General features: G+C 42.8%; 1 protein-coding gene across 1 annotated transcript in view; it reads right to left on the bottom strand.

Annotated features, from left to right (window-relative positions):
- LOC124796042 overlaps positions 1–25,037 on the bottom strand; it is a 184,276-nt gene that overhangs the window by 123,564 nt on the left and 35,675 nt on the right. The window contains exon 2 of the mRNA XM_047260128.1: positions 21,602–21,925. Within this exon, the coding sequence (XP_047116084.1) occupies positions 21,602–21,925 (324 nt within the window). The remainder of the gene's footprint in view (positions 1–21,601; positions 21,926–25,037) is intronic.

Below are 25,037 nucleotides of genomic sequence, written 5' to 3'. Positions count from 1 at the left end.
GACTGAAGACCAGTGTCACGCCTCGTCAATAAAAATAAGTTTGAAATGCAATAGGAGCAGCTACTGACAATGAGTTCTGGTCCGCCTCAACGAATTTCTGAGCAAATATTCCGAAAGAAACTTCAGTGGAGGCTCATACGCTGCTTGTGTGAATGGGGCCGACAACACAGACAGGACGATATGTTAATGAAGGAGTGTAATGTGTTCCGACGAATCCCAGTTTCACATATTTTCAAATGGTGTAAGTCTTCTGTACACCGACGGTCCAATGAGGTGTTTAACCCGCAATATGTGTAAAGCGTATTTCAGCACAGAAGTGTTTCTCTGGTGTTTTGGGGTATTCTTGATACCATGACTTGGGCCTACCCACTTTTGTCGTCACCTAGCACATGAATCAGGATTAATATCTGAATGTTCTCGATGATCAAGTGTAGCTCTTTCTTGTACGTCTTCATCATGAGTGTATCGTCTTCCAAGACAACAGCCGTATTCACATTGCTGCAGGCATACGTTCCTGGTTTGACAGACACTCGGGGATCCTACAGCACGTTGCCAGGTCCGATGAATCATCAACGTAAATGTCTGGCACAATTTGGAACACCCAGTAGAACACAGCAGTCAACACCCCCGCAAGTAGCCTCAGCTGGATATAGCAGTCCCCAAGATGCGTTTGAAGTCTCTTTCTCACCGAATTTGGGTCATTACCAGCTCTAAGACTGTGTTGCACGCTATCTACATATACCCTGCAAACCACTGTGAAGAGCACGGTAGAGAGTAGATCCCACAATACCAGTTATTAGGGCTTTTTTCTGTTGCATTATAGTATGGAGCGTGGGATAAATAATGGCCTAAATGTCTCTGTGTGTGTTTTAATTAATGCTGTCCTCATGATCCTTGTGAGAGCGATACGTAGGGAGTAGTGACACATCTCTAGAGTCATCATTTAAAGCCGGTTCTTGAAACTTTGTTAGTAGACTTTCTGGGTATAGTTCGCGTCTATTTTCTAGTCTTCCAGTTTTCTTTCAACGTCACGGTGACTACCGCAGGTGAAACAAGCCTATGATCATGCGAGCTGTCCTCTTCAAAAAATGGTTCAAATGGCTCTGAGCACTATGGGACTTAACATCTGAGGTCATCAGTCCCCTAGAACTTAGAACTACTTAAACCTAACTAACCTAAGGACATCACACACATCCATGCCCGAGGCAGGATTCGAACCTGCGACCGTAGAGGTCACGCGGTTCCTAACTGAAGCGCCTAGAACCGCACGGCCACACCGGGCGGCCTGCTGTCCTCTCTATACACTCAATATCCCCTCTAATCCTATTTGGTAAAGGTCCCACCCACTTGGACTGTATTATAGGATGGACCGCACGAGTGATCAATCTCGTTTGTAGGCCGATAGCATTTCCCTAGTACTCTACTAACAAACCGAAGTCTGCTACGTGTTTACCCACGGCTGAGCGTAAGTGATCATTAAAGTCCCTACAAACTGTATGAGTTTACAGATTCCAACGTGACTCACTACATTAAGAGAGTGTTCAATAAGTAATACAACGCATTTTCTTCTGAAAGCAGGTCCAGTACACCATATTATTCCACCCTCTTTTCGCGGTTAAACCCTATTTTCCAATTCAGTCTTGGTTCAATGCGACGCCCTTACGCCGTCTTATTCGGATGGTATCTATGTCCGCGTGGTACCACTCTTTCTGCATCAATAACCTCCCCATCTTCCACGTCCTGCTTCCCACAGAGTACATCCCTCATTGGGCCAAAGAAATGGAAGCCGGGATGTAGATCCGGGCTGTAGGATGGATGAGGAAAAATTCCAATCAAAGTCTGTGACGATGGTCCAAAAAAGATGTCACGATCAGCCTCTTAACACTCAAGCTGTTTCGCACAGGTGGTCCTTCGCTCCGTTTCTGTTACGCTACGAGGAACCCAGCGATCTCTGAGTACCGCGACTGGTGGACGGGTGTGTCAGCACTATTAATGGAGACGTCCAGCTGTGCACCAAGTAGTTTGATTGTGATCCGTCGATCACCTTGAACCAGCGTGACCGCGTATTCCAACAATGCATTAGTCACAGCCGCGTGCGGCAGGCCGACACACGGCAGATACGAAAGGTTTGTGCGACCTTGTTGCAGTGACAACAGACACTACGCCCAACGACTTACCCTGCTTTTGCTCACTGTCAGGTCTCCGCAGACATTCCGCAAGCGCCTATGAATATATGCGATAATCTGATTTTCAGCCAAAAGAAACTGAATGACAGCTCTCCGCTTGAGATGCACCTCCGTTACAGACGCCATTTTGAAAGCTATGTATAGCACTCCCATCTATCGGAAGTTCATGGAACTATAGGGGCTCAAGAAGGAATATTCCACGATGTCCCATGTCAAATTCACCATTTTTTCAACTGAAATTGTTCGAGAAAAAAAATGTTGCATTATTTATTGAATGCGATTTTTCATGGGTGTGACTAATTCTTCGTCTGGTGTGCTAATCTACCTCAAGTCTTTGCTACGTGCCCTTAGCGCGAGGATTTCACCCGGAACAAGTCCCTCCCATTCACCCCCCTCCATGCCTATCCATAGTGTAAGGCCCTACCCTAAACAGCCGCCAGTTCCGCAAACTGGAAGCTACATCAAAGTTGTTATCGTCACCGTCCACACATGTTACACTGTGACGAAATTCAGTACTGATAAGAAATTTAAGTTTTTCTGGATAGTAATATGATATGAATTTGCATTATTAAAGAAATAAAAATATTTATAGAGAATTTAAAGCATCGCCAGCAATAAAAAACAAAAAATAACGTCATGTTATTTAAGGGCAATAAGGACAAATTTTCATTAACTAATACACTTACTATAATACGTTTCTTTGAGGGACGGTCGCAGCTTCGAATCCTGCCTCGGGCATGGATGTGTGATGTCCTTAGGTTAGTTAGGTTTAAGTAGTTCTAAGTTCTACGGGACTGATGACCTCAGCAGTTAAGTCCCATAGTGCTCAGAGCCATTTGAACCATTTGAGGGAAACATAAGAGCAAACACACAATGCGAAAACAATGGTCTTGAATCTGTCATGTCGGTAGTAAAGCCATGGATGCAGTCGACTAACTCTGTTGTCTAAAATCATCGTTATATAGAAATAAGTGAAAGTCGTTTTGCTTATGTAGGCCCTCATAGTAGCTCACGAATATTGAAGAATATAAGAATGCCATGAAGTAGAAATGCCTAATGGAAGCCGTATGATGTTTGCTTGTATGACATATTTCGTTAGTATTTGCATGGGTAATGGGTGAATGTTTACTTGTAAATTCTTCCAATGCCATACAAGGGAATTATAAACGAGGCTATAAAGAAATGTGGCTGTTTCTGTGTGATTAGTGTCCTATATGCTGTTGCAAATGTCTCAGGAAAATAATTTGTCGTTATTTTTTGTCCTGTATTTTTAGCCGAAAGATTTATTAACTTAATAAATGTCATTCAAACTATTTTTTTAAAAATAGTAATGATGATGTGTATGTTTGTCACAGAGCAGTTGTGGAGGAATTAAATGCTGCATTGTTTCACGGCTGTAAAACGTCCTCCATACTGCGCTAGCTCTTCCTCCACCCCTAAAACATTTCAGCAAAACTGTTCAGTGAATAACACGCAAAAACAGCCTGGATTGATCTAGGAAGAACAAAGTAATTTTAATGCCCTCTGGCATTATAGTGAACACTGGTGCCTGTTTCGCGTATACTGTCTGAGTTCTGAAACTCACGTCTCGAGTATACCGAGGTTCCTCTTTCTCTAAGCAAATAATTCTTTGAGGGTAGGTTTTTCCTGTTTTAGTTTTGGGTGCTTTTTCTCACATAGAAGTATGTTTCTTCATAGGCTATTCATATGAATACTGAGTTCTCACATTTAAAGAATTCAGCGCAAAATTGTTTTCTCTTGTGTTTGCTGTGGAAGTACCTGGCACAGCTGAGGCCAATTGTGCACGTTTTTCGTAACGTGTCTTAACTATCTGGCAAAATTTAAGACCTGTTGATGATGTTGTGGTCTTCAGTCCTGAGACTGGTTTGATGCAGCTCTCCATGCTACTCTATCCTGTGCAAGCCTCTTCATCTCCCAGTACCTACTGCAGCCTACATCCTTCTGTATCAACTTAGTGTATTCATCTCTTTGTCTCCCTCTACTATTTTTACCCTCCATGGTGCCCTCCAGTACTAAATTGGTGATCCCTTGATGCCTCAAAACATGTCCTACCAACCGATCCCTTCTTCTAGTCAAGTTGTGCCACAAACTCCTCTTCTCCCCAATTCTATTCAACACCTCCTCATTAGTTACGTGGTCTACCCATCTAATCTTCAACATTCTTCTGTAGCACCACATTTCGAAAGCTTCTATTCCCTTCTTGTCCAAACTATTTATCGTCCACGTTTCACTTCCATACATGGCTACACTCCATACAAACACTTTCAGAAACGACTTCCTGACACTTAAATCAATACTCGATATTAACAAATTTCTCTTCTTCAGAAACGCTTTCCTTGCCATTGCCAGTCTACATTTTATATCCTCTCTACTTCGACCATCATCAGTTATTTTGCTCCCCAAATAGCAAAACTCCTTTACTACTTTAAGCGTCTCATTTTCTAATCTAATTCCCTCAGCATCATCAGCATCACTCGACTTAGACTACGTTCCATTATCCTCGTTTTGCTTTTGTTGATGTTTATCTTAAACCCTCCTTTCAAGACACTGTCCATTCCGTTCAACTGCTCTTCCAAGTCCTTTGCTGTCTCTGACAGAATTACAATGTCATCGGCGAACCTCAAAGTTTTTATTTCTTCTCCATGGACTTTAATACCTACTCCGAGCTTTTCTTTTGTTTCCTTTACTGCTTGCTCAAAATATAGATTGAATAACATCGGGGAGAGACTACAACCCTGTCTCACTCCCTTCCCAACCACTGCTTCCCTTGCATGTCCCTCGACTCTTATAACTGCCATCTGGTCTCTGTACAAATTGCTAACAGCCTTTCGCTCCCTGTATTTTACCCCTGCCACCTTCAGAATTTGAAAGACCTAGCAAGATATTAATTTAACATTCGCTCCAACTGCAGCCGAACGCGGTAAACCACGTGGGTCAACTGAAACGATGCCCAGGCGCCGAACAAAGACCGGGAAAGCCGGGTGTGAATGGGCGGGACTTGTTCCGGGTGAAATCCTGGCGCTAAGGATTCCTGTCTTTGATGTGACCTAGTTCCGTAATGTTTCTCTCTCTCTTCCGTAAGTCTACAATCAGAGAACAGAGGGGTGCAGTCTCGTCGCCCACGATCATTTCCACCTAGAGGTCTACGAATGCAGCGCACCGCACCTCGCTGGATGTGGAACACGTGTCGGGCCAGTTAACACGTGGTGCAGCGCACACAACCCACGCCCAGGTGCCCCCTCTCTCCAGCAGGCCCGGCGGAATGTGGGCCGTCTCTCTTCGTGTCCCCCCAGCAGCCGCGGAGGGACATGTTTTCTTAAGCGGGGAATCTGTTTGTGGCGGTAATTGATGGCGATGGCCGCGGCGCGGCGTGGCGCTCACAGCTGTCGCACTCAATTAGCAGGTCCGGGCACCGGATGTCGGCTCTTTGATCCGCCCGCCGGCTGACTGACGGCCGGCCCCCGCGCCACCCCCTCCATCCGCCCCCCAATGGCCTGTTCCGGCCCTTCAACACTGCTCACCGCCCCGCCGCGGACGCCAGTCTTCACGTGGGCCAGACAACCAACACCGGATGTTCAGGTGCCGCTCTTAGCGCTCCAAGCATCTTAGACGGTATGTCAACAACAGGTTGCAGGCACTGCTGCGTCGACCGACATAAAGATGTAAACAGAACATAATCAAGTGAACGTGAGTTTCTGCTACTCATAAGGGATACATCCGTTGTTCAATGGTTAGCGTTTCCGGGAACTGATGCTGAGGTTTGGGATGGAATCCCGTAACCGCATCAGATGTTTTTAGCATGGAGAGATCTGGAACGGGGTCCATTACGTCTATCACTTTGAGAAGGTAAGAGGGCCTTTATTTATAAACACGACCGTTTTCGCAGCAGTTTAGTTGCAATATCTGGTGCAATACAATCACGTTCCGATCGAAAAAAGAGAATGGGGCGACCCAGTGTTCATAGTCTGCACTTTTTCCTGAAGTAGTTGATCACGTAAAATAAAGCAGATCACGGTCGCTTAGTTACCCACAAGAAGCGCGTGCAACGGATTGTATACAAACAGGCGGCGTGTCAAAACGCAACATATCACAGTTGATCCATTGATCTAACGGTATTTAGGTAGATGGGGATTCTGTTACCTCACCAGGTAGTGTTTACTCACGTTACCAGGGGAGAGTACCATGGGAGCATTGACTGCTTTGTCTTTGACGTCTGCTACTTAGCAAAAAATTGCTGTTAACGCTGGGTCATCACATTCTTTTTCCTCGATAGAACCTTGATTTCATTGCACCGATGATCCAGCTAAAATATTGTGAAACGGTCGTTTGTGTAAATAAAGGACGCACTTTTTCAAAATTGTATATCCAGGCTGTGACTGTCCCGACTACAAAGTCCTCTACCCACTGCATCTACAGCTACGTACACACTCCGCAAATCACCTTATTGTGTGCGGCGGAGGGTACTTCGTGTACCAGTGTCTTTCTCGTTCCACTCACGAATGTTTCGCGGGAAGGGCACAATTCATCAAGCATCTAGGCAACTTTATGTACCTCGATCAACACTGCATCGTCTAGTTCACCAGCATCTTCAAATGGCTCTAAGCACTATGGGACTTAACATCTGAGGTCATCAGCCCACTAGAACTTAAAACTACTTAAACTTAACTAACCTAATGACACCACACGCAACCATGCCCAAGGCAGGATTCGAACCTGCGATGATAGCGGTCGCGCGGTTCCAGACTTAAGCGCCTACAACTGCTCGGCCACACCAGCCGGCACAACCACAGACGGACGTCAAGCATACAGGTCTATAGGTCTAGTTTGTGCGTCTGTTCAACGCTCCGGTTTGAAAACGGCAATGACCTGTGCTTTTAATCCAATCATCAACAACGCTTCGTTTGTCCAGAGCACTGTGGTACAGTGCTGCTACTAGAGGAGCAATCCTTTCCATACAGTCTGTGTAAAACCGAATTCGTATGGAGCGAGGTCCAGTGGCCTTTCGCTGTTGAACGATTTCAGGTGCTTTTCTATCCTTGGTCCCTCAGCCACGCGTGGCCAGACGACAGAAAGCTTGAATAAATAAACAAGAAAACTGAACCGCAAGCCGCCGAAGTGTGTCAAATGCAGATTTATTTATCGGAGGATCCATGTTTTTGTATAGCGTGCTGTGTGGGCATTTCACAGAGGAAAGAAGCATTTTTATTTGGATGCTTTTCCTTGCTTGGAGACCACAGCTTAAATTTATTTTTGAAATGAAATCATGGCACCATTTGAACGTGAGTTTTAACATGTATTTATTTCAATAACGCGATTTCAGATGTGGAGCCATTTTAAGTGCAAGATGAGAAATGTATCAGACATGTTTGAGTCATATGGCGTCGTCGAAATATTACACAACATTTGTGTGTGTTTACATATAGCAGTCGTCTGAAGAGAAACGCCAAAGAATCCAGAAGTGCTGTTAGGATCATAATAATTTAAAACACATCTCAAGTGGCATAAATGGTATCGTCGTATAAAAAGAGATATTCACTAAAAACTCTGCAGAGTAAATGTAAAGAATCAGAATCAGAGTTCGACTGAGCAACAGTTCCACTGCGTCAATGGTACATCCAAGGTCCGTAAAAAAAAATCTACCGCAGGATCAATGAAGCTAACATTTTAGAGTAATCATTTTTTCCATACTTCGTGCGTGATTGGGTAAAGGACGGAGTGAACAATATTCGTAAAAAGTACCCTCATTCATGCAATGCACAGTGACATGTCAAAAAACTGTGCAGAGGCAATTGTGATGATTTACGCTCTCAAGACTACAGAGCTGTTCGCATAAGTGATGTAAATCTGTGACGAATTTAGAGGTGCTGATTCAAGTTGAAATATGCTGAATGACGTAATTAGGCACTCATATATTCTAGTAGTTAGGCAGGTAATTAAAAAAGACGCATTCAGTATTTACGGAAGAGGTAAAGTCAATGGAAAGAAAAAAGTAAGTAGTTGTCTTGATTTTGAAGACGAAATTAGTTTACATATACATTAAACATACATAATATGTAAAGTAGAAACGGCTTTAACATTATATAACATGTACAATTAAAAGAATTACAAATATAAAAAAATCGTTCTTCGGAATATTAAGATGGATTACGGGTAGCGTCCAAGTATACGAGGTAAATAGTTCTAGAACTTAAATATTTCTATTATGCACTATTCTACACTGTTATAATAGTACACACATCAAAAAAAGTTTTGCATCATCTTGGCTCCGAGACTTCCGGAACCTGTACAAAAATGGTTCAAATGGCTCTGAGCACTATGGGACTTGACAACTGAGGTCATCAGTTCCCTAGAACTTAGAACTACTTAAACCTAACTAACCTAAGGACATCACACACATCCATGCCTGAGGCACGATTCGAACCTGCAACCGAAGCGGTCGAGCGGTTTCAGACTGAAGAGACTAGAACCGCTCAGACAAAGCGGCCGGCAGACCTGTACAGATAATTAGAATAGAGATCAACATAAACATCATTTCCGCCCTTTTTATTGCTCATGAAAACCACAAATTGCATGTTTTACCACCATACAGCGAGACCTTCAGAGTTGGTGGTCCAGACTGCTGTACACACCGATACTTACGTTCTCTTGCATTGATGCATGCCTGTATTCGTCGTGGCATACTATACACAAGTTCAACAAGGCGCTGTTGGTACAGATTGTCCCACTCCTCAACTGGGATTCGACGTAGATCCGTCAGAGTGGTAGGTGGCCCATGTCGTCCATAAACGGCCCTTTTCAATCTATCCTAGGCATGTTCGATAGGGTTCATGTCTGGAGAACATGCTTGCCATTGTAGTCGCGCGATGTCGTTATCCTGAAGGAAGTCAATCACAAGATGTGCACGATGGGGGCGCGAATTGTCGTGCATGTAGACGAATACCTCGCCAATATGCTGCCGATATGGTTGCACTATCGGTTGGAGGATGGCATTCACGTATCGTAGAGCCTTACGGCGCTTTCCATGACCACCAGCGGCGTACGTCGGCCCCGTATAAAGCCACCCCAAAACAGCAGTGAACCTCCATCTTGCTAAACTCGCTGGACAGTGTGTCTAAGGCGTTCAGCATGACCGGGTTGCCTCTAAACATGTTTCCAATGACTTTCTGGTTGAAGGCATATGAGACACTCACTCATCGGTGAAGAGAACATGGTGTCAATCCTGAGCGGTCAGTTCGGGATGTTGTTGGGCCCATTTGTACCGGCTGCATGGTGTCGTGGCTGCAAAGATGAACCACGCCACGGACGTCGGGAGTGAAGTTGCTCATCATGCAACCTATTGCGCACAGTTTGAGTCGTAACACGACGTCCTGTGACTGTACGAAAAGCAATATTCAACATTGTGGCGTTGCTGTCAGGGTTCCTCCAAGCCATAATCCGTAGGTAGCGGTCATCTACTGCAGTAGTAGCCTTTGGGCGGTCTGAGAAAGGCATGTCATTGACAGTTCCTGTCTCTCTGTATCTCCTCCATGACCGAAAAACACCGCTTTGGTTCACTCCAAGACGTCTGGACACTTCCCTTGTTGAGGGCCCGTCCTAGCATAAAGTAACAATGCGGACGCGATCGAACTGCGGTATTGACCGTCTAGGCATGGTTGAACTAAGGACAACACGAGCCGTGTACCTCCTTCCTGGTGGAGTGACTGGAACTGATAGGTTGTCGGACCCCCTCAGTCTAATAGGCGATGCTCATGCTTTATTGTTTACGTCTTTGGGCGGGTTTAGTGAACAGTCAAAGAGACTGTTCAAAATGGTTCAAATGGCTCTGAGCACTATGGGACTCAACTGCCGAAGTCATTAGTCCCCTAGAACTTAGAACTAGTTAAACCTAACTAACCTAAGGACATCACAAACATCCATGCCCGAGGCAGGATTCGAACCTGCGACCGTAGCGGTCTTGCGGTTCCAGACTGCAGCGCCTTTAACCGCACGGCCACTTCGGCCGGCTCAAAGAGACTGTGTCTGTGATACCTTATCCACAGGAACGTCAATCTTCAAGAGTTCTGGGAACAGGGGGATGCAAAACCTTTTTTGATGTATGTATATCGGCTTCGGTAGAATATTCTGAAATTGTCAACACTATCTGTCTCTCCGTTGGTAACGTAAATATTTCGAAGAGTACGACTTATTCGTTCCTAGCCATATTTTAATACTACGTCCACCGATCGGTTCACATCTATATCCTGGTCCCTGTAAAAAGTCTGCCTTCCTGAGTATTTTTTAACAGTAGCCTACTAGAGGAAGAAAAACAACGGACTATCAGTAAATGTATTCCTTTACGCCCTGCGACGCCCTAGCAGATTTCTGTTCAACCACTGTCTGATTAAGAACGGCAGTTGTAAGCAATCTGTTGTCACTGTCGCGCCATCATTACATTTTCTGTTTCCTTGATCACAACGTTTTTTTTTTTTTTTTTTTTTTTTTTTTTTTTTAATTCTCAAATAGCACTAGTTGTCGAACAGGACTATGTCTCTTCGAACATGCGTAGAGTATGAGCTAAATTAGAAATTTGTTGTTGTATCGCAACGTTCTGAATAAATGACTGCAATTTGAATAAGCAGGGTTTTGAATTACCTTGCCGGTTTATTCAGTTTCTTTTTTTTTTTTACTGAAGGTGTTACGTACACGAATATGCTTCCTGCTTTATAGACGACGCAGGTTTTGTATTACGCAATACGTTGACATGCTTGTTACCAGGAGTGAACCGGAGAAGCTTGCTTAGTTATCTGAAATTAGTCATCATTTTTTGATGTTTTATAAAGCGCGAGACCTAGACTACCATATTTTTTAATTTTTATGAAATCTATTTATCACTATTTTTTCCTTTTCCAACAATTTCAGATATAAGTAGTTCTCAATTACATCCATAAACCTTATAATATAGTGTAGGTTCCACAACGATCGAACATTAGTTCAAACTAAGCTGAACTATTATCAGTTGGCTACTGAAGATTTAGTTAGTATTTTCTGACTTATAATCCTACCCGAAATAAACGGCTCTAAGGACTGTATGCGTCATTATTACAATCAAATTACAGCTATGAAAAATAAATTTTTTAGGAACAGTAAAGCTTAAGAAAATTTATAGAAAAGTAAAGTGTCGCACTCACGACATACGTATTCCTACGATTTTCTGACGTATACGAAACATGTATCATCTCTGGACACATACAGTGTTCTTCTTTAGCAATATAAAATAGCGAAAGACTCCTAATTCAGAATTTCCCGGCAGACAAACTGTGTGTCGGACAGGGACTCGAAAGTAGGACCTTTGCCTTTCGTGGTTAAGTGTTCTGCCAACTCACGAACCGTCCTCACAGCTTTACTTCAGCCAGTACCTCATCTCCTGTTTTCCAAATTTCCAGAAGTACTAGTCCCAAAAAATATCCAGAAAAATACGAAATTTGGAAGGCAGGAGATGAGGTACTGCCAACAGTAAAGGTGTGAGGACAGGTCGTGACTCGGGACTGAGTAGCTCAGTCAGTAGAACACTTCCTTGCACAAGGCAAAGATCCCACGTTCGAGTTTCGACATGGCGCATCGTTTTAATCTGTCGGAAGTTTCACACCAGCACACGCTCCGTTGTAGAGCGATAGTTAATTTTGGACAATTAACTGGATAAAGACAGTTTGAACAGAATTCGGTTTTGATTGTGAATATGATGCACTTTCAAAACTAAGTGACTGAAGTTGCCTGAGCCATCCACAAAATTAAAAAGCACATTAAACTGATTTCCATTGGCGCTATCAGAAATTGTACTTGTCGACTACGTGAATCAATTATTCCGAGATAAATATCTGTGGATAATTGTCAGGGATTAATAAAGGAGATAGATAATATGATCACTGGTTTGTATGGTAAGTGTAAGAGAGTTACAAACATGCTCGTCGTATTTCAGAAGTAGAAGGTAGAATAGAGCCACTGTGTATCATGGAGTGATTTGTTGTCAAATTACTAGATTAGAGAGGCAAAATATTACCTTCCCTAAAACACAACTTGCGAAACAAATAAGACGTGGTACATCAAAGAAGTTTGAGCCAATAAGGAAGCTTAACGATGGTTTTTCTTCGCATGAAACATTCGCGGCTGGATCAGAAACGGGACGATACGGGCGAGGTGTCAGAGGAGCTGTACACCGTACGCCGTGAGGTCGCTTGTGGAGAAAAGATGTAGAAGTAGTCGTACGGCTGCAGCGGGTACAGGACCGAACGACGTGGCGCAGTCGTAAAATTTCGAAGTCCATCTTTGAGAGAAGCGTCATAAATTTTCAGTTTTACGCATTCCGAATGATTTACTCTCAGGCAGTGTCAGAGAGGTTCCCTGTAAAATAAATCAGTGAGTAAATTCTGCCTAACATTAGGAATGGTAGTAATTGGAAAGAAAAAAAACAGTAGAAAGAAGTGTTTTTATCCCTGTAACAGTTATGATGAAGTGAAACAAATTACCGCAAGAACGTTCTTAAGTCGAACGAAATGCTTGGTAATGAGCTATGCAGTTTTAAGTACTGGGGTTTACTTGCAAAAGTCATTTATACAGGGTGTTACAAAAATGTACGGCCAAACTTTCTGGAAACATTCCTCACTCACAAATAAAGAAAGGATGTTGTGTGGACATGTGTCCGGAAACGCTTAATTTCCATGTTAGAGCTCATTTTAGTTTCGTCAGTATGTACTGTACTTCCTCGATTCACCACCAGTAGGCCCAATTGAAAACATTCCTCACACACAAATAAAGAAAAGATGTTATGTGGACATGTGTCCGGAAACGCTTAATTTCCATGTTAGAGCTCATTTTAGTTTCGTCAGTATGTACGGTACTTCCTCGATTCACCACCAGTAGGCCCAATTGAAGGAAGTTAATGTTGACTTCGGTGCTTGTGTTGACATGCGACTCATTGCTCTACAGTAGGCATTGTTGGTGATGTCTTGATTGGGCCCCATGTTCTTCCTCCTACGCTCAATGGAACACGTTATCATGATTTCATACGGGATACTCTACCTGTGCTGCTAGAACATGTGCTTTTACAAGTACGACACAACATGCGGTTCATGCACGATGGAGCTCCTGCACATTTCAGTCGAAGTGTTCGTACGCTTCTCAACAACAGATTCGGTGACCGACGGATTGGTGGAGGCGGACCAATTCCATGGCCTCCACGCTCTCCTGACCTCAACCCTCTTGACTTCCATTTATGGGGGAATTTGAAAGCTCTTGTCTACGCAACCCCGGTACCAAATGTAGAGACTCTTCGTGCTCGTATTGTGGACGGCTGTGATACAATACGCCATTCTGCAGGGCTGCATCAGCGCATCAGGGATTCCATGTGACGGAGGGTGGATGCATGTATCCTCGCTAACAGAGGACATTTTGAACGATTCCTGTAACAAAGTGTTTGAAGTCACGCTGGTACGTTCTGTTGCTGTGTGTTTCCATTCCATGATTAATGTGATTTGAAGAGAAGTAATAAAATGAGCTCTAACATGGAAAGTAAGCGTTTCCGGACACATGTCCACATAACATATTTTCTTTATTTGTGTGTGAGGAATGTTTCCTGAAAGTTTGGCCGTACCTTTTTGTAACATCCTGTATTACTGTGAATTATCCGAAACTATACTGCTGTACACTATTTTGGTGATGATTACGACTCAGGAAGTAATAAAGAACACGAGACGAAAGCTAGTATAAAGAATCACGTACATGTTGTTAGAGACAGAACGCTAGCTCAATTGCGCAAATGTAGGGAAGAAGGAAGGGAGGAAATTTGAAGTACAACATTATTATTTTCCTCTCCCCTATCGCTTCTTTGGATTCTGACAATGTCTTATTAGAATTTAGTGTAGTAACTGCTTATCAGTAACCGGGTTTGGAGTCCACGTTAAACGGACCGTTTGCGTAAAACTGGCAATGGCAATCAGTGCAGGAACCGCAGAAATGCAACGTACGTCACCTCAAATGGAGCCGTGTGTGGCAGAGCACTTGAGTGTTCATTACAAACTTCTTACTGACGACAGCTGTACCCTCTACAGCAAGCCTAATTTTCTGTAATACGGCAGGTAAGGATTTGTACAGAAGATAATTTAAATTGTGCGCCTAGAAAAATTAAAAAAGAATGATTCTGATTCATAGGACACAGACGATGTATAGGATGGGCAAAATAAAACTGAACCGGAAAATATTTCACGCGCCTTAAGACAGGCAACCCAACATACAGCCTCTACCCTGGATGAGTACAGTCTTAAGTTTGGTTTCTTATGTTATTGGTGCGTGAAATATTTTACGGGTCTGCTATATTTTGTCGATTCTGTATTACTTTAACTGGTGACATCTTTTACGTGCTGCTAGGGTCCGTGAAACTTTCAAGTTCGTTTTGGTTATAAAGACAAAGTATCTACGACTTACGATGGATTTCTGATAATTGTGCACTTCTGACAATGACAGTACTTCTGAGCGACATTTTACTTTAAAATGGAAAAGACTCACTGATTGTCTATCTTAGTACGTAGTGTTACAAAATAAATGAACAAAACTGTAAACATGGTGCTGAGTACTTTTAATAAAGAAATAAAACTGAACTCCGCCCGAACAGGCCATGGAGGATCAACGGTACCGATCGGCCACCGTGTCATCCGCAGCCAACAGGCGTCACTGGCTGCGGATATGGAGCGGCACGTGGTCAGCACACCGCTCTCCCGGCTGTGTTTCAGTTTACTAGACCGGAACCGCTACTTCTCACGCAAGTAGCGACTGAGTTTGTCTCACAAGGGCTGAGTGCACCCCGCTTGCCGATAGCGCTTCGCAGACTGGATGGTCACCCATCCAAGTGGTAGCCCACCCCGACAGACAGTAACTACGATGATCTGACGGGAACCGGTGTTACCACTGAGGCCAGGCCGTTGGCTTACTAATGTAAATGGTGTTTCTAAAACGAAGATTCCACTGTGTCAGAAGGAATGTTCACATTACTTGTTTCGACTTGGGGCAGTGACAAATGCAAGTTGAAAGCGAAAGCCATTCAAGTAATTTGTTGACGGTTCTTGAAAAATGAATGGAATTCTATGTGTAGAGTAGAAAACAAAGAAATGGATAAGGGAGCGCACTACAACGACTAGCGTTATTATGACTGGAATGAAGGTGGGTGATCAAGTTACGTGGCAGACGAATGAATGGATCAAAGAAGTTCTTTATTTGACTTCATGAGATAAAAGATCGAAATGGCGATTTGAAGCAAACGGGTAAGATGTGTCTATATTGCACACACATGTTCATTTATTCAGAAAAGGATGATAATGGCTGATGACGAGAATGACTGTTGTCTGTGGCTGGTATATGTCGGCGACTCACTAGGTTACAGTGTTGTGTTTGTGATAATGCTGGAAGGAGCATGGTGGTTCCCCTTGACACATAATTACTCCTTACGAATGGCAGCAGGAGGGTTTCTGAGCTATACGTCCCTGTCCTAAGAACTGATTAGTACCAAAAGAGAAAATACTCTCACCAGAAGAAAGTACGGGGAGATTTCCAAACTTAACACAGCCTAATGGCACAAGTTCTGAAGATTAAGGATTTTATATGTCTGCCTTTGATACGTTAGTGGCTTCGACGCTATATAATTGTGCTATATAATTTCTAACAACAAAAACTCATTGAACTTAGTATTCTCGTGGCTGAAGGACGATAAACTGCAGTACATGTTACTCTGGAAATTCACGTAAAGGCGCTGTACTCGCGAAAATTCTCTTGGCAATTCTCTTGGTTTGTACCGGTTCAAATATGAAGAACGTCATTGTGAGTCAAGAAAAGCCTCAGAAAAAGTTTATGTACGAGAGTACAAAAATTAGCCTGATAGGTGCCCAGGTGGAAACCCATCTTCGGTTTTTGTGCAGTTTCTATCGATTTCTGAACAATAATGACGTTTCTGAAATCGTCTCCGACTTCCAATGGGTGTTGTTGCAAACTGGATTGCAAAATGAATGTGAACGAATCGGTAAGAGTAGTAGTGTTTGTAAATAATTCACAACTATACAAATAAAAGAAAGATCGTTCTCACAGCTGTTTGCGAGTTCTATGCGTAATACGGACATTGCCACGAGAACAAAAGAAAGTAGTACACAACCAGAGAGAGGTTCTGCTACTATTTTAATTGTTTTCGTAACAGAAATGTAGCTTTATGGCCAGAGACATTTTTCAATGCTAACTTATCTCATTCACTCCTCGTTTAAAAGTTAATAATTTACTTTTGCTCTCCAGGTGACTCACGTATTCTCAGTCGTAGCTCTTCATCAATCTGCATTTCACACGAGAAATATAGGAACTTGACATTTCTATAACTGGTACTGTGACACCAATAATGCGTGATTTCTCTTCAACAGTCACTCATTACATTCAGTATTATTGTGGTAATGGATATGCCTCTCTGTGAGAATACATTCGCCGTGAGCGGCCCCGAAACCAAAAGCAGGTATTCAATTTTGTACATGAATGTAGAGAAAACGAAGCACTGCGATAACAAGTGCGTTCCTTAGTGAATGCTAAAGTATCATAAGATGAACTATGATTTACCTTTACAGCATAACAATGAGGAGTTCGAATGACAGCAGCTACGTGCGGAAGAGAACGATTTTTGTGGACGTGGTTTATTCAACAGGGCCTCAGAAAACTGGTCAATGCTCGGTTTAGCAGCGAGCTCGGAAGACAAAACAAAGGACGAGTGATTCCGAGTGTGCATCAAATACGAGAACACCCAACAAGAAACACTAGCTCTGTACAGCACCAAGTTCCCACGGCTGTCGTCGGTGTCAAGTCCGGCACGTCGCTGCCCTTGTGTAACAATCGTAAGCAACACCAGCTATAGTAATGACGTATTAGCAGAAGAAACACTGATACAAGGCCACGATAGTAAAAGGCGCCGTGATGGAGTTTATTTTAGTTCCGTTGGACATCAGCTGCAATTCACACCAAAGAAGGCATCGCTAAGCCTGTTAATTCCTTTCAGCATAACGTCACAGTCTAACACGTGCAGTCACGACACTCCTGCTAATTTGTGTCATATTCTGCGAAAGCTGCACTTTCGAATACGATATTGAATGAGTGCGAATAATATGGTTTATCTTGATTTGCAACATAGATTTTACAATGGGCAGCGTATGTAGTACCATAAAATCGACAATAAATAAAAAATAACATCACATTCGTCATCCTTCAGTTTCCTAAAGACCCTCGGAGATATGAAATGGTGCATGTCATTTTGTTTACGATTCTCTTGCTACCTACACATATTTATTGAGGAATATCGTTTCCTTTTAACAAGAAAAAAGGCTAGTAAACAACCAAAGACGTGGCCTTTAGCTGGAAGACGTATTATACCCGTTCAACAACGTGTTGTTTTATTAACTACTCCTCCGTCAAATCAATGAATGTGGGACGTAGGAAACTTCTGCGGAATGCAATACTTATATTATTTAACTTGTCAAATAAGCCATCACAATTTTAGCTGAAGAGAAAACCACACAGATATGATAATTAAGCAATAAAATTGTTTCCCAACACAGAAGAAACAATTTCTATTATTATTGCTATATCCAAGCCCACAAACACCAAGAATCTTCCACACATTCGATTTTGAATAAAAAAATAGTCACATTTACAAAAATATTCCTGCACTGGAAAGTCGAGTGAAGTGTAAGAAAGTGCGAATCATTCCAGTCCTCATGAAAACATTAAGTGTCAAGGAAAGTGCCTATCATAAGAACAGCAAACAACAGAAGTGTATGCTTCTCGTGGATGAAATAAGTGTTCGTATTATATTAATTTCAGTGGTATAAGATACAGTTATACACATATTCAGAAGTACTTCTTTATGATTAAGATGTAGCTTACGGCACTGAATCTGTGAGTTTCGGCTGTTTTTACTTGCCTCACGATCATTCATGTCTCTCAGCTTGTAACGCAAGTGAGTGAAATAGAAAATTTTAAACGAACATTAATCTTAGGGCTGCTTTCTCGCCGATAGGGGTACTAGTGTCGTTCCAGATGTCTGTAACAATTTTTACGGCAGTGAGTGTCGCGACTGTATTTGTTAGACTGTGTTATTGCTGTCCGAAATCCATGACAAACAGAACAAATAAAAAGTGCAGTGATATTCAGAAATAAAGTCATGTCACAGTTGTTACTAAGGCGTTCAAGAGCATCATCAGTATTATTTTTAGTGAAGAGTGAGGTGTCCCTTAGACGTAAGCGGAAAACATTTTCGGCGACATCAAACCCTATAGTTAGCATACATCACAGTGGACGTGGAATCAACATATATGTGCTCAGGCACTGAATCCACTCCGTTATTTTTACATAAAATGTCAGGGATGTGGATCAGATATTTAGAAGCGATTCAAGATAAGAGGACTGTGTTTGGTAAAGTACGCTGTTGTCTTAACACACAGTTACGTGAAAAGCGTATCTCTTCGTAACTAGATATTGACGTGTTTCACTACAGCACTCACAGTTCTACTGAGACATATTCGTTTATACGCGTAAAACTACAGAAACCGTCGCGTTAAGCGCAATGTTTTGGTGTTTGCAACAATTAGAAGCTCATTGTTTCCAACTGTTCACATTCGCAGCAGGAGGAAACAGGCTAAGAGTAGCCAACATATTTCGGTAACCTGCCTTGTGGAGACAGACAATCAACCTGGCAACGGACACCGCGAATTTATTTTCGCCACTCACGCTCCGCTGAGAAGTGCATCCGGAGGCAACGACCATCAGCGCAGCGGTCACCGTGGTGACACAGGAAGCGGAAGGCGGGCTCTGCATAGTCTATAGAGTGTATTCAATCCTGGCTCTGCCACTCTAATTCCATTCTTCTCTCGTCGTGAACTGTGGTGTGTGGGGGGGGGGGGGGGGGGGGGGCGGAAGGCAGGATGGCCGCATGAAGTGGCGAGGACATTTTCTACGCGTCCTCTGCCGCCAGCGGAAAATGTGGTTTTTGTCTGTATAGGATGTAACATATGGACCGCTGTTCTTGTTCTAGTTTCCGCCTCATCAGTCCTTGCAGCCTATAATTACTGTTTTTACAAGGAGAGTGGCGGCGGTTGGTTCTTTTGCACCCTTGACGGCGTGCTAACGTTACAGAATGCTCTTCATCTGCAGCAACAGACATTTAAGTTATGGCATCCATAAACCGCTACTGCAGAAAAAAAAGCTCTCCAGCAACGTAAAGCAGCTACGCCGCAAAACTCAATAATTACCGTAATACGGCGTATGTGTATCAAGTATCACATCTACTTGTTACTAGTTGGGGAACTGTCAACACACTAAAGAACGCTGTTGTCAGCAAACGATTTGCGTTGATATATCTTACTGCCATTAACGCGATTGTCGGTACCGATATTTCGCTTACAGTGAAAAATAACGAATGAAAGTGATTTTAGAACGGAATACCCTCTTGAAGACCCAGATTACGCAAAATTACGGAAACTCTAACCCAGCGCATAACACATAAAAAAAAGATATATAACGTGCAAAGGAAGCTGACTTCATTCAGGCTTCCCCGTGCAATCTTGTTTAGTGTCACTTTCTCTCGACCATATCACCATTGCCATAGAAACAAGGACGCCGGAACCTTTAGCTTTGTACAAAATGTAGTGTGTCCACTTGTCCTGTTTTTCTCGGGACGGTCCCGCTGTCCCAAAAGTTTTTCTCGGAATTGTCAAATGTCACGATTTTTTGTGATTCCGCGTGGCTGAAGTATTTTAAGCTACCACATGTTTGATTTGCCATTTAATACGCACTGTGCTAAGCTACCGCATGTTTAATTTGCCATTTAATGCGCACTGTGCAAGTATATACGCTACGAAACGTCACTTGTGCAGTTTGCTACATAATCTTTATTTACTGTTAATCTTTTGCCCTGCTGGCACTACCGATTCATGTTCACTCATAATACCGAAGCAAAAGTGTAATTTTAACAACAATGTAAAAATTGAGTTTGCCTTTACAGCCGGGCGCGGTGACCGAGCGTTTCTAGGCGCTTCAGTCCGAAACCGCGCAACTGCTACGGTCGCAGTTTCGAATCCTGCCTTGGGCATGGATGTGTGTGATGTCCTTAGGTTAGTTAGGTTTAAGTAGTTCTAAGTTCTAGGGGACTGATGACCTCAGAAGTTAAGTCCCATAGTGTTCAGAGGCAATTGAACCATTTTGCCTTTACCACTGGCTGTGGAGAAACTGTAAAATGCACGTTTTGGAAATAAAATTTTGCTACTGCACAGGTTAGAAGGTACGACATTGTGAATCATGCTAAGACCAAGAGACCTCGCATGCGGGTTGCAACGAAAATGTCATTTTTGATAAAATGCATCATCTGAATGCACTGCCGCATAGGTTAATTAAATTTTGCCATTACAATTGTTTGTGTCCCTAACTGTATCAGGTCTTTTTATAGACTTTCTAAAATGTCTCTTGTTAATAAAAATGACATGGACACCCTAACCAAATGACAAATTGCTCTGAGTCGGTCCATAAATCCTAAGTTTCACCCGCGAAGCTTTGTCCCGCGAAGATTCTTATTACAAGACTAACAACAGACAACGAAATTTTAATGGAACCTGTGTTCTGTAAAGAAAATATAGTCTGCTAGCTCGTTGGACAACTACTGTACACAAACACTTATGACGTTTCATTTTAGCGAAAGGGCAGGGCATATTTGTGTGTATTAGCACTTGCAACTGTCAGTTTGCTCACAATCATCACGCACAAATGTATTTTCTAGTATTCAGGTCATAGGCTGAATCATCATGCACTGCGCTGAAACATGTAAAATAATCCTCAGTTGCGAGTAACATACACATCTGTTGTAAACATCTGTACATTGGTTTACCATAAAAAATACAACGCCGATCCATCTCTGTCAGAGAACAAGTATCATGGCACATTATGTGTTTTACTTAAAATTTCGAGGTATTCTTACTCAGTTGTACGTACTTTAACCGATTACGAGACCAAGCCTATAACCAGGGGAGTAGAATTAATGTGTGTTTGTAACTGAAGTGGCAGACGACAGGCTATTCCTTAAAAGCCTGAATTGTTTGTTTACCGCGCCTCTTGTTCTAATGCATGCCAAACATGTTATTTGCGAGTATTTTGTCCTGCATACATTGAAAATTTTGTATAGAAACAACCTAATTGAACAATCGCGCGACGAGCTAAAAACAAAACCCAAAAATACCACTTTCGCGGGTTTTTTTACCATGACTTGTTACGTTGCAGGAATCGCAAAATGTTCAATGTCTAATTCAGGTATTTCAGAATGAATGAGCTCCCACTGACAAAGCTTGCACACGACTTACCTGCCAGGCGCATTCCCTGTGCGAGAGCGGGGGCGCGGCGCGCTGCTCGTCGCACGCGATCTCTCGGACGCCGCTCGGCGAGGCACTGCGCGTTGACCCGACTCTAACCCACTTCCCAGGCAAGACTCCGGAGGAGCACTGAGCCGTATTCGCATAGCGCGCACGACTCGCCGAGCTCGGCGGAGCGCGCATGCGCAGAACGTCCGGTGTCGCGTGGTGGCCATGTGCTCGCGAGAGCGGCCAGTGGCTGCCGCCTGGCTTAGCGGCGCGGTCGACCTTGGTGGGGGGTGGCGTTGCGGAGGCATCGCTGCCAGCACATTCAAACTGCAGTCGCCGAAACGCCGGCAAACAAGTGCCGGCGCTTAGACGCGAGTCGAATGCGATTGTCGTGTACCGTATAACCGCCAAGCATTCACGTTTCATTACGCCACAGTACTCATAACCGAAACGGTGAGAACACAGATCACAGGCAAGACAAAATGAAAAAGAAAACTAATTACCTGTCCTGTCATACGATTCATCCTTTGCGCATAGCAGGTGCCTACAACACATTATTAGTTCAAACATAATGACCTGTTTGGAGCAAAACGGTCGCTCCATGGCAACCGATGCAGATTTCGAAAATGCAAACTCTGCGAAATAACACCCATCTTCCTCAAGTATCATATCGTTCAGAGCAATGGATGGAGGTATAAGCTGCATTTGGTATGTCTACACCCTTGTTTACATCTAATATCCATTGAAATGTGCGAAAGTATTTTCTGAAATTATCTGTCTGTTCTAGGATTTGCCAAGGGCAATAGAATACAATCGAATCAAATCAGTCGACACTGAGGGAAAGGAAATTTGACAATGATAGCAGTAAATGAGTTTCGCCATTTGGGCAAGAAAATAAATGACGATGGCCGAAGTAGAGAGGAAATAAACTGCCGACGGGGAATAGTAAAACAAGAATTTATGAAAGAGAGGATATATTAATACCGAATATAAAGTATTAGGAAGACCATCTTCAGGGTAGTTGGAGTGCCACTACGAAAGTGAAACATGGACGATAAACAGTGCATAAGTGATGGGAATAGAAGCTTTTGGAATGTGGTGCTACAGATGAATGTTGAAGACGAGTAGATCGAAAAGGTACTGAAGAAACTAGAAGAAAATGCAAATTTTTTGGCGCAGATCGATGTAAAAAAACAGATCGGTTGATTGGCCAGAACCTGAAGCATCGAGGAAGCGTGGCGATGGAACAAAATATGTGTAAGGGGTGGGTGGTTAAACAGCAGAGGGAGTCGAAGGCGTGATTTCAAATGGATGTAGCTGAGGTGAAGATACTTGCACGGAACAGATCTCCTTGAAGAGCTGTATCGAACCAGTCTTCGGATAACATAGATTGTTACCATGGGCGTCATCAAAGCAGATGACTCCTCTTGGCCGGCCGTGGTGGCCGAGCAGTTCTAGGCCCTTCAGTCCGGAACCGCGAGACTGCTACGGTCGCAGGTTCGAGTCCTGCCTCGGGCATGGATGTGTGTGATGTCCTTAGGTTAGTTAGATTTAAGTAGTTCTAAGTTCTAGGGGACTGATGACCTCAGACGTTAAGTCTCATACTGCTCAGAGCCATTTGAACCATTTGACTCCTCTTGTTTTCTACAGTTTTTAAATCGTATTACATTTCTCACTTGTTTCTGAAAAAGACTCTCTGTTTTCACCACAGAGAAGAGTTAGCACCACAGAGTGTAACGGGAAACATCTTGGCTTTCCCGAACACTGCAGCACGTAGGCATGAATTGGTTGTCGTGCTATTCACGGTTAATTATTCGGTTTACTTAGCGCGGCGGCAGTTGTTTGTTCGTGTAGCGAGCGTGACCCTTTATGGAACATTGCCAAAATAAATTTCGAAATAGTTTCTTTGTCGCTTCCTCACAAAAGGACTTACCGATGTGCAGAAAGGGAAATTTTCAACTTCCTGGCGAGCGGATTCTGCAGCTGTTCCCAGCACATACTCCAACTAGTTGGAAACGCTGGATTTGATGATACGAGAAATTAATTACAGCTCGTAAGATGAATGCATGTTCTTCTTGCACTTCTTTCATTATGGTGCAGGATAAGTAACCAGCCATCTTTCTCTTGGGCTTCGTTCTGATCTTGTATCAAAGGGTCTTAAATTTAAGGTCTGCTTTGATAGTTTCAGATCTGGCATTCCTTGTAAATGTGCTGGCCAGCATCGTCGATTAGATTTGATCTTCTCATTTATAGTATGTATCTCGTTCTCTGTTCTTATGTTTCGTTTCTACCTACTGTTGTACAGCTTTTCACTTCTCTCAGAAAATTCTTTTTTGCCGCTAGGAATCTACTTTCTTGCTTTTTAGTTGTTGTTCAATTTTCAATTCCAAACAGCAATATGGGTCGGCCATTTTCTTCTTTTCTAATGTTATTTCTCAACATTCTATTGATTGTTCAACATATCATTTGATATTTCTTCAATGTTGTCAATGTCTAGTACATTCCCAGGCAACTGACATTACTAATTTATTGTTATTTGTTTTCCATTATGATGTTGGTACTCAGCGGTTTTGTTCCTCTGGTAGTCATCACTTTTATTTTTGGAATGGATATTACATATAAGTCTGTATTCTTTAGAAATCTGGGTTAATCTATAGGCGGATTTTCTAGCGAAGTTTCGCTACCCTGTACCACTGCAAGTCTGTCGAAAGCATTGACTTGAAAAATATGACAAGTCTAGATCAATTTTTTGTTTCCGTGTCTCAGTCAACTCCTCACTATGTAACTACGCATTGAAAAGCCTGAGTGATAAGCTACACACTTTGTTTATAGACATGTCCTCTGATATAGCTTGGTTACCACCTATAATTATTTATGTGCACCTATGTGGGCTTTTTATCACCTTTATTGGTTGCTAGGGATACGTTATCTTGTCTACCATACGATTTTACTATCTACATGGTCGAATGCTTTCTCTACACCTATGAATGCAATATGTGTTTCCCTATTGACCTCGCCTTGTTTTCTTATAACTTGTTTCAGTGTGAAAATATTAGCAGTACAAGATCTCACTTTTGTGAAATCGTTTCGTTTTTCAGACAATACATTTTAGCAACAATTTGTACACGTTGATTCATCATCATCTTGGCGTAAATCTATGCGCTGTACCTGCTAAGATTGTTTGCATTAATTTCGTTTACTTTTTTTTAAAGGCTGATACATCAGCAGGTGTCAAAGGTTGTGGGATCTGACGTCTTTTCCGACACATATTATACAAATGAAGAAACCAAAGCTTTAAAAATAGTCGCCCCCGCCCCCCCCCCCATTTGAAATAACTCTGCATTGATGCCATCAGGACCTGCTGATTTACGGTGTTTCGTTTTATTCAGGTCCTCGTTTAGAACTTGGATCGCTATGAGATCGCCGTCGTATGGTTTAT

This window comes from Schistocerca piceifrons, chromosome 4, assembly GCF_021461385.2.
Source record: "Schistocerca piceifrons isolate TAMUIC-IGC-003096 chromosome 4, iqSchPice1.1, whole genome shotgun sequence".
NCBI classification, from domain to species: Eukaryota; Metazoa; Arthropoda; class Insecta; order Orthoptera; family Acrididae; genus Schistocerca; species Schistocerca piceifrons.
The sequence above is the reverse complement of the archived record's forward strand: the minus strand, read 5'-3'. Positions and strand labels throughout refer to the sequence as shown.